This window comes from Cricetulus griseus (assembly GCF_003668045.3).
Source record: "Cricetulus griseus strain 17A/GY chromosome 1 unlocalized genomic scaffold, alternate assembly CriGri-PICRH-1.0 chr1_1, whole genome shotgun sequence".
Classification (NCBI taxonomy): domain Eukaryota; kingdom Metazoa; phylum Chordata; class Mammalia; order Rodentia; family Cricetidae; genus Cricetulus; species Cricetulus griseus.
Window position 1 is genome coordinate 103,388,258 of NW_023276807.1, and position 12,072 is coordinate 103,400,329.

Consider the following 12,072-nt stretch of genomic DNA (forward strand, 5'->3'; position numbering starts at 1 on the left):
ATAAAGCTAAAATCTTTTTTTTAAAGGTTTATTCACCTATTATGTATACAGTGTCCTGCTTGCATCTATGCCTGCACACCAGAAGAGGGCACAAGATCTCATTATAGATGGTTGTGAGCCACCATGTGGTTACTGGGAATTGAACTCAGAACTCCTAGCCCTAAAGCTGAAATCTTTTTGTGTAACAATCCTGGCTGTTGTCCTGGAACTTGCTTTGTAGACCAAGCTGACCTTGAACTCACAGAGAGATCTGCCTGCTTCTGTGCACCACCACCACTGCCCAGCTAAAACTGGAAAAAAAAAAAAAGTTTTGGTTTTTGTTGTTTTTGGTTTTTTGGTTTTCGAGACAGCGTTTCTCTGTATAGCTTTGGAGCCTGTCCTGGAACTCGCTCAGTAGACTAGGCTGGCTTCAAACTCAAAGAGATACACCTGTCTCTACCTCCCGAATGCTGGGATTAAAAGCGTGTGCCACCACCACTACCTGGCTAAAGCTGATATCTTTTTGTTTGTTTTTTTTTTGTTTGTTTGTTTGTTTTGTTTTGTTTTTCGAGACAGGGTTTCTCTGGGCTTTGGAGGCTGTCCTGGAACTAGCTCTTGTAGACCAGGCTGGTCTTGAACTCATAGAGATCTGCCTGCCTCTGCCTCCCGAGTGCTGGGATTAAAGGCGTGTGCCACCACCACCACCTGGCTTAAAGCTGAAATCTTAAAACATTTTTGGATCCATGCATTTGGTGTTGAATGAGTTGGTGTCTTTTGTCAGTTCTGGCTGTCACATTGCATTTGTGGCCTGGCCTGTGGTACACTTGATCCCAGCATGTGCATTGACAGCCTGTGACCTCTGACAATTGTGGTTATTCTGTCTGTGACAGGAAAAAGCAGGTTTAAGTGCACTGAGTTTTGAAATTCTCATAATGTAGACATTCCAGGTCTCTTCTTATAGGAAAAAGATGTTGCTCTTGTGCTGTTTTTTTTTTCTTTTTTGGATGTTTGCAGGCCCTAACTGGGGAATCTCCTCACCCTGTCACACACTGAAATAGCTGCTAAGCTTAGCCTAGTAAAGCCCTTCAAACTATGTGGGTACAATGGGTACATACTGTTTCAACCACTGATTTATCGGAGCATGTAAGATTGAAAGATTTTGCTTCACTCATTAATTCATTTACTTAGCTCCAGATTTCAGCTTCAGTGCCTCTGTGCAGCCTCGGGCCCATTTGGGAGCTCTGGATTGTTATGGGTCAGTTGTGTGTATTAGTGCACACTCATAGTCAGGTTGAATATTGATGATAGTTCAGGAAGAGCCATGGGAGTTAAGGAAAGATCTGAGGAACTGGCTTGGCAAGGCCAGCTGAGTACTATAGAAGAATGAGATGTTCTTCCTTCCCATGTGATGGCATTGAAGGAGAGGCTTAAGAGGCAAAGACTGTAACTGTATGCCTTTGTAGTGTGCTGAATCTCTGTGCCAGGCCAGCTCCTACAATCTGTTTTCTGCCTTCTAGGACTGTCCTGTGTCTGTAGGTGTACCTCAGCAGATGGACAGTAATGCTATAGGAGGTTCCATCTAAGTTTTCTGCTTTGACTTAAAATCTTGCTCCCTGCTTGGTGGTCTTGGTACTTTAAGTCTATTTCCAAACCCAAGCTTCTTTGTGTATTCCAAAGGCAGAGGATCCTTTACTTCAGGCCCCTACTCCTACATTTACCCCATAGTCTTGGAAAGGCAGCTGTTGAAATTAGGCTATAAATTCACTATTATGATCACATAGCCTGGGAGTTTGGGTCTTGGGGATCTACAGTTACCATGAGAGTCTTTGTTCTCTGGAGTCTAGACCAGGGCTGGCCCTCTTCAGAGATACTCTCAAGCCAGAGCTGCTGCCTTGGTGCAAGCCCTTATGTGGTGGTTTCATGCCTGGTTGAGGTCTGAAGATCTGTGTTGATGAGTTTTCCTGGCAGAAGTAATGCAGAAATCTAAGTGAAGGGTGAAGTGCTTCTTTATGGTGTTACTATTTTATTTTAAATACCACCAGTTTCTAGAATACAAGGTTCAGCTTCATGTGTTTCCTATTTTGATTTTCTATATAAATATACATATGTGTAATATACATATATATATATATATATATATATATATATATATATATTATATATATCAATCTTGGCTTCCTGGTTCAGGTTTTGAACATAGAATTTTTTTTCTATTCCAGACTCCTTTTAGTTTTGGCATGAATCATAGGACACCACCCTACCCCGCTGGGGATTATTGTCTTCTATGCAGAAGTGAACGGAAAGACTCTTCATTCTTAGAGAGTGGAGTTAAGACTGCGAGCAAATTGGCCCTTTCCATGGCTCCCAAGGGCAACAGCGTGCTGCACCTGCCGCTGTGGGTATGCCCAGACTGCCGGAGGACTGTGGAGAAGGAGGAGAGGAACAGCGGTCCTGACCAGCCGGTGAGTGGCTGCAGCTTCAGTGGGCTTCTTGCTCCTCTCTTGTGGGTGGTGGGCTAACTGACAGTGCAAGGAAAGGATCTCCAGCTGTTGTTGGAATGCTTCCTCCCATACTATCTTTTGGCCCATGCTCACTCTCTGGCATGTGTCTTCTGGCCTTTGCTGACCATACCAGCAAATAGAGAGCATCTGCTTCCTTACCTGCAGTCAGCAAGTGGGCCACCTGTTTGGTGCTTTTGGCTTTTACATCTTGCCTTAGGGTTTCTTACTGAAAAGCTAGTAAGACTTTTATGTGTTCAGTTCTAGACAATTCCATGTACTGGTAAATGTCTAAAAATTATTTCTGTGATGTACTTCTGAAACCTGACCTTCCCCCCTCCTTAATTCTAGGCCTTCTCTTACTGGAGACTTTGAGGCCATTAGGCTTGCTCTAATTTTTGACATAGGTTAAGGTTTAGTGAATGTGACTGCTGTTCCTATTAGACTTTCATATCTCTGTATTCTAGGAGATGGCTTTTTCAGCCTTTCTCATATCCAAGGTTATTCCCTTTCTTTTTATTAATTTACTCTTTTTCTTCTTTCCTTTTGATTGCTCAATACAAGAAGCTGTCTTCTTTCTGAGTGACTTTTCTGATCCCTTGCTTCTTATGTTCAGAAACAGGCAGCAAACCTTCTGTTTTCAGGTTAGTCCTAGTGGCAGTTTGAGAAGCATTTGGCTGTAGTATGGATGGCTCTCCACCTCTCCTAGGCCTAGTCCTTTTCCTCATTGGCCATTCATCTGGCGGAGCAGCCAGGGGCTCCTTGAAGACAACCCCGCCACTTCAATGCCAGTCTTAGTGGCAGAGTTTTAGTAACTAATCCTTGGGTCTGTGCTGGTCGAACTAGAAGTTAGTGTTCCTCTCAACTCCTTCTCACAAGCCCTGTTTCCTTCTTTGTCTCTTTTCCTTAGCTCTATTTCTTTTTTTCTTTTCCTTCCTTAAAAAGAAAAAAAGATTTATTTATCTATCATGTATACAATATTCTGTCTGCATGCATGCCTGCAGACCAGAAAAGGGCACCAGATCTCATTATAGATGGTTGTGAGCCACCTTGTGGTTGCTGGGAATTGAACTGAGGACCTCAGGAAGAGCATCCAGTGCTCTTAATTTCTGAGCCATCTTTCCAGTCCCTTTAGCTCTAGTACTAAGAGTCTAAATATTTCACTTATGCAATTTATTTTCTTCACTGTAGTATAAGCTCCATGAACACAACTATTTATTTTTATGTATGTTTTAACCAAGAGTAATATATGATTTGATATATTTGGTGCTTATGATATTTATATTAATGAGTAATCAAATAGATAAGCAAAGGAGTGAAGAAAAGCCCTGCAATCTCCTCACCAGAGATTCAGAGCATAATCAGTCTGAAATTTTCTTCTCAGATTTTTTCTTTCAGTTTTATACAAGTATATATTAAATTTTGATCATTTCCCCTTCCTCCAATTACCTTTGCTTATCCTTCCCCCCCCCCCCAAAAAAAAACCTTTCACAAGTCCTCTTCCTATTTTCATGTATGTTTTTTTGATGACCCAGGAGGTTTGATTAGGGTTAACTCCTCTTCCTATTTTCATGTATGTTTTTTTGATGACCCAGGAGGTTTGATTAGGGTTATTGACATGAGTATTGGAAGTGGGACTTAGTTACTGGAGCATGAGCAACTTAACAGTGGCTGTGCCAGTGAAGAAAATGACACCCTCTTCTCAGCAACCATTAACTACCAGTAGCTTTTTGGGGATAGATGGAAGCCTTATGAGCCCCTTCCCAATCCATGATGGAATGTTGATGGTCCCCATATTGTGCAGGTAAGCACAGCTACAGTGAGCTTATAACAATCATGCCATGTCCAGAAAACAGTGTTTCATAGTACTCCTCCTCATTCTGGGGCTCTTAACATTCTTTCTACCTCTTCTGTGATATTTGCTGAACCTTGATTGAGGACACATAGATGTCATATTTAGAGTTAAACATTCAACAGTGACTTAGTCTCTCAGCACCTCGATCAGTATGAGTGTATACATTGACTGCTGCCCACTGCAAAAAAACCTCTCTTACCAAGAGTGGGAGCAATATTGATATGTAGATATGCATATTGGTATTTAGGAAGTAGTCTGATAATATGTCTATTTGGCAAAACAGTAGTAGATTTCCCTCTAGGGAATAAGACTTCTCCAGTCATCGGCTGTTGACCTGGTTTAGAGTACCAAGCATGGAGTCCCTCCTGTGGAGTAGGTCTCATACCCAGTCAGGAAGTAGTTGGTTACTATCAATGTCATTATGGCTACAGTGGGTATATATTGTCTGGCAGGTAATTAATTGTAGCTCATAGGGTTTAAATCTGGGTGATGTCATTGACATTTCTGCCTCATTGGCTTTTACATAGCACAAGACTTTCCATCACTATGAAACCTAGCTAGCATGGAGGAAGCCGTTAGCTTAGTTCCAGCTTGATTTTTCTATGTCGTGCAATCAAGGTATGTAATACCTTCAGCAATAGGGTCTTAGATCTAGTTTGGGGGATGATCAAAAGCAGTAGCATTAGCCTGTATGGTTTGGGGAGATTCTGGGGGTCATATCTCACAACTGCTATTGAGATTTTTGTTTAATAACCCCTGACTTATGGGGAGGAGCATTAGCCACCTATGCAGGTACCTCTTTTCATCCATTATATCTATTTTTCTCCATTTAAAATTGTGTGTGTGTGTGTTTATGTTTAGGGGAGCCACAGAATGTGGTATGGAGGTTAGAGGATAGCTTGGAGTTATATGTCTCAGGAATTCAACTCAGATTATTAGGCTTCAGTATATTTTGGAGTTTATTATTATCCTCACAGTTCTGAATTTTCCTTAGTGCCATAAAGTTGTGTCATTTGGCACAGTGCTTTTGAGAGCATCCTTGTTGCTGTAGGATCAGCCATTTCTTCCTTTTATTGAGAAACTGCACAAGATTGTAGTGTGTGTGTGTGTGTGTGTGTGTGTGTGTGTGTGTGAGAGAGAGAGAGAGAGAGAGAGAGAGAGAGAGAGAGAGAGAGAGAGAGAGAGAGAGAGAGAGAGAGAGAGAGAGAGAGAGAATGTGCACACACGTGCGTATTGCACTCATGCCATGGTCCAAAGACAACTTGTAGGAGTTGATTTACCATGTGGGTTCCAAGGATTGAATTTAGGTTGTCAGGCTTGGAGCCATCTCACAGGTCCAGCCCTTTTACACCTATTATTACTGACTTCAGCCTGAACATTGGCCAGCTAAGCTTCCTGGTCTTTCTGTAATGATTCTATTATGATATTGTATGGTTGGAAATTGTGGTATGTATTAGTGATTCTGTATTCAATCAGCAGCATTTGCTAATTCTGACCCGTGGTTAAGTTTTATTAATGTTGCATGTGTGTCTAAAAAGAACACTTCTCTGACCTAGGTGGAAGGCTCTGTGTACATCTGTTAGTTACTATAGCTGTTTATGAACTGTGTGCTTAAGTCCTTTCTCCAGTCTTTTTTTTTATGTACCCTAGGCATGAAACAGCTTTGGCTACCAAGTCAGGCATCAAAACTAGGATGAACAAAGGACTGCCATCTGCTCTGCCTCTGGCTGATATAAAAACAACACCTCCACAAGGTGTTTCTTTGCCCATTGTCAGGGGTTTTTCTCCAGTCTTGGGGTGTGTGTGTGTGTGTGTGTGTGTGTGTGTGTGTGTGTGTGTGTGTGTGTGTGTTTGCACAAACACACGCTTAATCTACCAATTTCTGAGTTAGAGCACTTAAAAATCTCTTATTCTTTGTGTCTTTTTGCCCCCTTCCCCCCATAAGTAGTTCCAGTTTTGTTCTACATGGTTTCAGGCTGTACACTGAGTGAGCATGCTGGAGTTACTGAATCCTTACACTTCCGTGTGGGAGTCTCATGGAAGCACCCTCCTCCTGAAGTTGACTTTTCATGTTCATCTATAGTTTTTTCCCCTACTCCCATCTTCTCCCCTTCTTCTTATATCCTTTCTTTTCTATCTTTGGTGTGTTTTAGGTGTTCTTATTATGTACTCAATAGAAAATTTGGCTTAATGGGTATGATGGCACACACCTTTAATGCCAGCACTACTGAGACAGACAGGCAGCTAGCTAGCTCTCATTGAGTTGGAGACCAGCCTGGTCTATATAGAGAGGCCCAATATAACTGGGACTACATAATGAGACCCTGTCTTAAGGGGGGGGGAGGGGGGGAGGAAGGAAGGAAGGAAGGAAGGAAGGAAGGAAGGAAGGAAGGAAGGAAGGAAGGAAGGAAAAGACTTATTTGTGTTTTCTGAGTCTGTTCTTACTGGTGAGTTAGCCTGGTTGCTTCCTGTGGTTGTAGATGTGTTTGGTGTTGACTGTTACCACAGAGATCGAGAAGTCAAGTGATACTCCTCAGCTCAGGTTCTTCTGTAGACCTGATCCTTAGGATTGCCTTCCTGTTGAGCTGTTGATTGATTACCTTCCTTCTTTCCACTATCACTTCTGTTAATGATAGCACTTCAGCATCTATATCTAGACAATGTAGTTTGATTTTTCCAAATGTTTTGAATTTTATAGCCATAGTCCTCTAGTATTCATTAATTGTAATTGAGATTTGTTGCTGTGTACTAGTCACCTTTATGAACATAATACATTTTTAACTTCCAATTTTTGCTGTTAAAGAATATTCTCTTGGAACACACAGTCATAAACTCTTTCTGTAGATGGATGGAAGGAGTTCATGAAGTATATTTATAAAAATAGCTTGATTGGGGGCCTGGAGAAATGGCTCAGAGGTTAGGAGCACTGATTGTTCTTCCAGAGTTCTTGAGTTCAATTCCCAGCAACCACATGGTGGCTCATAACCATCTGTAATGAGATCTGGTGCCCTCTTCTGGCCTGTAGATAGAATACTATATACATAATAAATAAATAAAAATTTTAAAACTATTAAAAACAATAGCTTGATTGCCTGTAAAGTCAAGTATTGTATTTTCTCTTTTTGTTGTTCTTTTGAGACATTGTTTCTCTTTGTAGACCGTGGTTATCCTAGAACTCATTCTGTAGACTAGGCTGGCCTCAAACCTACAGAGATCTGTCTCTGAGTGCTAAGATTAAAGGTGTGTGCCATCATACTTAGCTTGAGAATGGGCATCTTTTTTTGTTGTTGTTGTTTTTCGAGACAGGGTTTCTCTGTGTAGCTTTGGAGCCTATCCTGGCACTCGCTCTGTAGACCAGACTGGCCTCAAACTCAGAAATCCGCCTGCTTGTGCCTCCCGAGTGCTGGGATTAAAGTCATGCGCCACCAACGCCTGGCTGAGAATAGGCATCTTAACAGCTATTATGTCCTCTAGTTCACAAGTGTTACATCATTCTTTAATTTTTTTTTCTTTTTAGATTTATTTTTATGTGTATGTGTGTTTTGTCTACATAAATACTTATGCATCACTTGCGTTCCTGGTGTTTATGGAGGACAGAAGAGGGAATTACAGACAATTGTCGGCTACCATGTAGGTGCTGGGTATTGAATCCAGGTCATTTAGGAAAGCAGCAAGTAAGTGCTTTTGCTGCTTTGACTCCAGTGTGCTTTTGTTTTGTTAAGAATACTATGTCTGGCGTTGGTGGCGCACACCTTTAATCCCAGCTCTTGGGAGGCAGAGGCAGGCGGACCTCTGAGTTCGAGGCCAGCCTGGTCTACAGAGCAAGTGCCAGGATAGGCTCCAAAGCTACACAGAGAAACCCTGTGTCGAAAAACCAAGAAAAAAAAGAATACTATGTCTGTGATTGTGAAGAATATTATTAGTCTGTAAATTTGCTTTGTATTGTTTTGGTGTCTTAGAATAAGTTAGGAAATAGATGTGTTTTTTACAAAAGAATAAACTAGGAAATGTTTCTTCTTGCTAATTTTCAGGAAGTTTGTGTATATTTTGTTAAATGTATTCATGTGAAGTTACTCAGGTTATCCTTTTATTTTTATTTTGTAGGATTTGTTGTATGTTTAGTTTTAGTTTCTTTTTCTTTTGCTATAATAAAATATTCTGGCAAAAGACCTTAAGGGAGAAAGGATTTATTTTAGCTCACTATTCAAGGGACAATCAATCATCACAGGAAAGGCAAGGCATCAGGAGCTTGAAGCAGCTGGTCACATGACATCTACAATAAAGAGACAGTGGGGTGGGACTGGAGAGATGTCTCAGTGGTTAAGGTTACTTACTGGCTGCCCTTCCAGAGAACTCATGTTCAATTCTCAGCATTTGCATGGTAGCTCACAACTGTCTGTAACTCCAGTTCCAGGGGATCTGACACCCTCATGCAGGCATGAATGCAGGCAAAACACAAGTGCACATAAAATTTAATTTAAAGAAAAAGGAAACAGAGGGATAAATGCATCCTAGTGCTTAGCTCATTTTCTCTGTTTTATTTCGTTAAGAATCTCATTCAGTGAGTAGTGTCATCCACAGTGGTCAGGTCTTCCAACCTCAGTTGATGAAATCAAAGATATTCCCGCACAGGCTTACGCAGGACTGGCTCCCTGGTGATTCTAAATCTTATAAAAAATAATAATTGAGATTAACCATCTTCCCTCCCTCCCTTATATTGTATTTTTAAATTATGTGTCTGTGTTCTGTGTTAGAGTGTGTGTGTGTGTGTGTGTGTGTGTGTGTGTGTGTGTGTGTGTGTGTGTGTGTGTACATGTACGTGTACACACATACATACCTGTAGAGGCTGGAGGCATCAGTCAGATTCTCTGGAGTTAGAGTCAGTGTGGTTGTAAGCTTGCTGATGTAGATGCTGGAATCCTGTCTTCATATAAACAAAAAAATTAAACCCACTTCTAAATGATCCATAAACCAAAGGCAAAGTCACAATAAGGATACTTATAAAACATTTGGCTGTGACTGCAGAAATGGCTTAAAGATTAAGAGTACTAGCTGCTCTTCCAGAGTACCCAGTTCCAGTTCCCAAAAACCATATCTAATTCCAGTTTGAGGGGATCCCCTACCCTCTGCTGAGCTCCAGTGAGTATCAGGCACACATGTGATATGCTGTCAAAACACCCATACACATAAAATCACACACACACTCACACACTCTTTGAGGGTGGAGGAGATAATTCAGTGGGTAAGGGTGTTTGCTTGTGCCTGTCTTCAATTGCTTGTCTCTGACAGCTTTCATTTCTTTTGGTGGTTGGCGTCAGCAAGGGTTAGCAGTAGGCAAGTGGGCAGTACTTGTCCAGGCCTGACATACTGGCATTCCTCAGCCCTTGGTAGCTGCCACTGTTATTAGCTGTCAAATGTGGGATCTGAGACTATGCTCTCAAACACTTGACATCTCAAGATTTCTACTCTGTTCTTTCTGTTTCCCTGTCTTGATTGCTCTTCTTGCACTGGCTCTTGCTCAGGTTTAGCTGCTGCCTCTTCAGCTGTCAGACAGCTGGCTGCCTGACCTCTCCCACAACTTATCTTCCACCACCATTGTTACACTGCTGCTTCTTTTTCTTTTGTCTTTTGTCTTTGGTTTTTTTTTGAGATAGGCTTTCTCTATGTAACAGCTCTCTCTAGCTGTCCTGGAACTAGCTCTATAGATCAGGGTGGCCTCAAAATCACAAAGATCTGCTTGTGTCTGCTTCCCAAGTGCTGCAATTAAAGGTGTGCACCACCACTGCCAGGTGTTATACTGCTTCTTTCCCTCTGAGTATATGTAAATATTATATAGCCCAGGAAAGGGTGTTTGAACCAATCACATTATTGCCTCATAGCCCCATCACAGCGTTCTCTGAAGACCACCAGGGGAAATGGTGGAAAGAATAATCTAGAGTTCATAGAAGCTTGTGATCGCAAAAAGTCTTATACAAACTATTTCGAACAGCACTGGCTAAGGTTGTGCCTTCATGCTACACAGAAAGGCAGTCAGCTGCAGTCTGTTCAGTTGTCGCAAGACATCTTTGGAGTGTTCAAAACAGCTAGGGCAGTTTAAGATTAGTCCAGCTGTCTAACAATCTTTTTGCTCAAGGTAGTCTGCGCAGCATGGGAGAGCCCAACAGCAGTGAATTTAGGAGTCAAATTGCCACATCCCCTAGCATCTTCTTTCATTTATTGGAAAACATATACCAGGATTGCTTACAGTCTGGGAGTGAGTGGTGGCACACCCCTTTAATTCCAGCACTCAGGAGCAGAGGCAGGTGATCTCTGAGTTTAAGGCCAGCCTGATTTACAGAGCTGGTTCCAGGACAGCCAGAGCTATATAATGAGACCCTGTCTGTCTGTCTGTCTGTCTGTCTGTCTGTCTCTCTCTCTCTCTCTCTCTCTCTCTCTCTCTCTCTCTCTCTCTCTCTCTGTACACACACACACATACAAAATGCTTACAAATATATTATTTATGTATTTATATTATTATTTTGAGACAGGATCTTACTATGTTGCTCTGGTTGGCCTGTAATTTACCATGTAGACCAGGATGGCCTTAAATTCAGAGAGCTGCCTGCTTCTTCCCCTCAAGTTTTGGGATTAGAGGCATCACACCAAGCTATAAATACAGTTCTAAAGAATTTATCATTAGCACTAACAGTGATTTTAAAAAAGAATTTAACAAAAAGTATTTTTAGGAAGGATACATATTTAAGAATTTTTATTGGAGTCAGGTGGTGGTGGTGGCCCGTGCCTTTAATCCAGAATCACTCTAGAGTCAGAGGCAGGCAGATCTCTGAGTTCAAAGCCAGCTTGGTATACAGAGTGAGTTCCAGGACAGCTAGGGCTATACAGAGATACCCTATTTTTTTTTTTAATTTAATTAGGACCTTGTTTAAAGTGTTGAAGAATGATAGTGTTAAAATACATCAAGATAACTCAAATGTTCATTAATAAAATTGTTAGATTTATTACAGATGTTTAGCATTATGCAACTATTTTCTGTAATTTAATTCAATTTCTTATAGTGAAGAGATCTCTGTAATATAATCTAAAGAATGAAAGAATCCTATTTTTATTATCATTAATTTTAGTTTTTTAAGATGAGTTTTCTATGTGTAGCCTTGGCTGTCCTGGAAATCGCTCTGTAGATCAGGCTGACCTCAAACTCACAGAGATCTGTCTGCCTCTCCCTCCCAAGTGTTGGGATAAAGGTGTGCATCACCACCACCCAGCGTTGAAAGAATTTTATTAAGAATGAAAATAAAGTTGGCAGTAACGTTCTAAGTATTTGACATAATAATTTACTCAAAACTTGAGAGACTGTCACTGAACCTGAAGCTCACTCATTTGGCTAGATTGATTAGCCAGTGTACCCCAGGCTCTTCCTTTCTCTACCTTTCCAGTGCTAGGATAAGGCATGTGCTACTGCTCTTGGCTTTTTATGTTGGGACAGTGGGCACAGAGTAGAACTCAGCATCTCATGCTTGTATAGCAAGCACTCTACTGACTGAGCCATTTCCCCTTTTGTCAGAATTCATAATGTTTAATGTGAACACTTACAATCTTTAATGTGATCACTAAAGTTCTATATATGTATCTGTGTGTTTTTTTCTATCTACTCATTTGAGTGAAGGATGCTACATATTGTTTAAAATGGAGAAAGAATACATAAATCCCTCTTGTCTTTTCAATTATTATGTAAATTAAATG

General features: G+C 41.1%; 1 protein-coding gene and 1 non-coding gene across 4 annotated transcripts in view; one reads left to right on the plus strand and one right to left on the minus strand.

Moving 5' to 3' along the window:
• Window positions 1-12,072, plus strand: part of Fam193a (family with sequence similarity 193 member A) — a 116,276-nt gene that overhangs the window by 31,726 nt on the left and 72,478 nt on the right. For all 3 annotated transcript variants that reach the window (XM_027387174.2, XM_027387176.2, XM_027387175.2), the window contains exon 2: window positions 2,199-2,441. In XM_027387174.2, coding sequence (XP_027242975.1) covers window positions 2,217-2,441 — 225 coding nt within the window. In that variant the 5' untranslated portion in view covers window positions 2,199-2,216. The remainder of the gene's footprint in view (window positions 1-2,198; window positions 2,442-12,072) is intronic.
• On the minus strand, window positions 5,970-6,113 carry LOC113832305. The gene has a single exon (XR_003479522.1). It is a non-coding gene; the product is annotated as a small nucleolar RNA SNORA48 (small nucleolar RNA).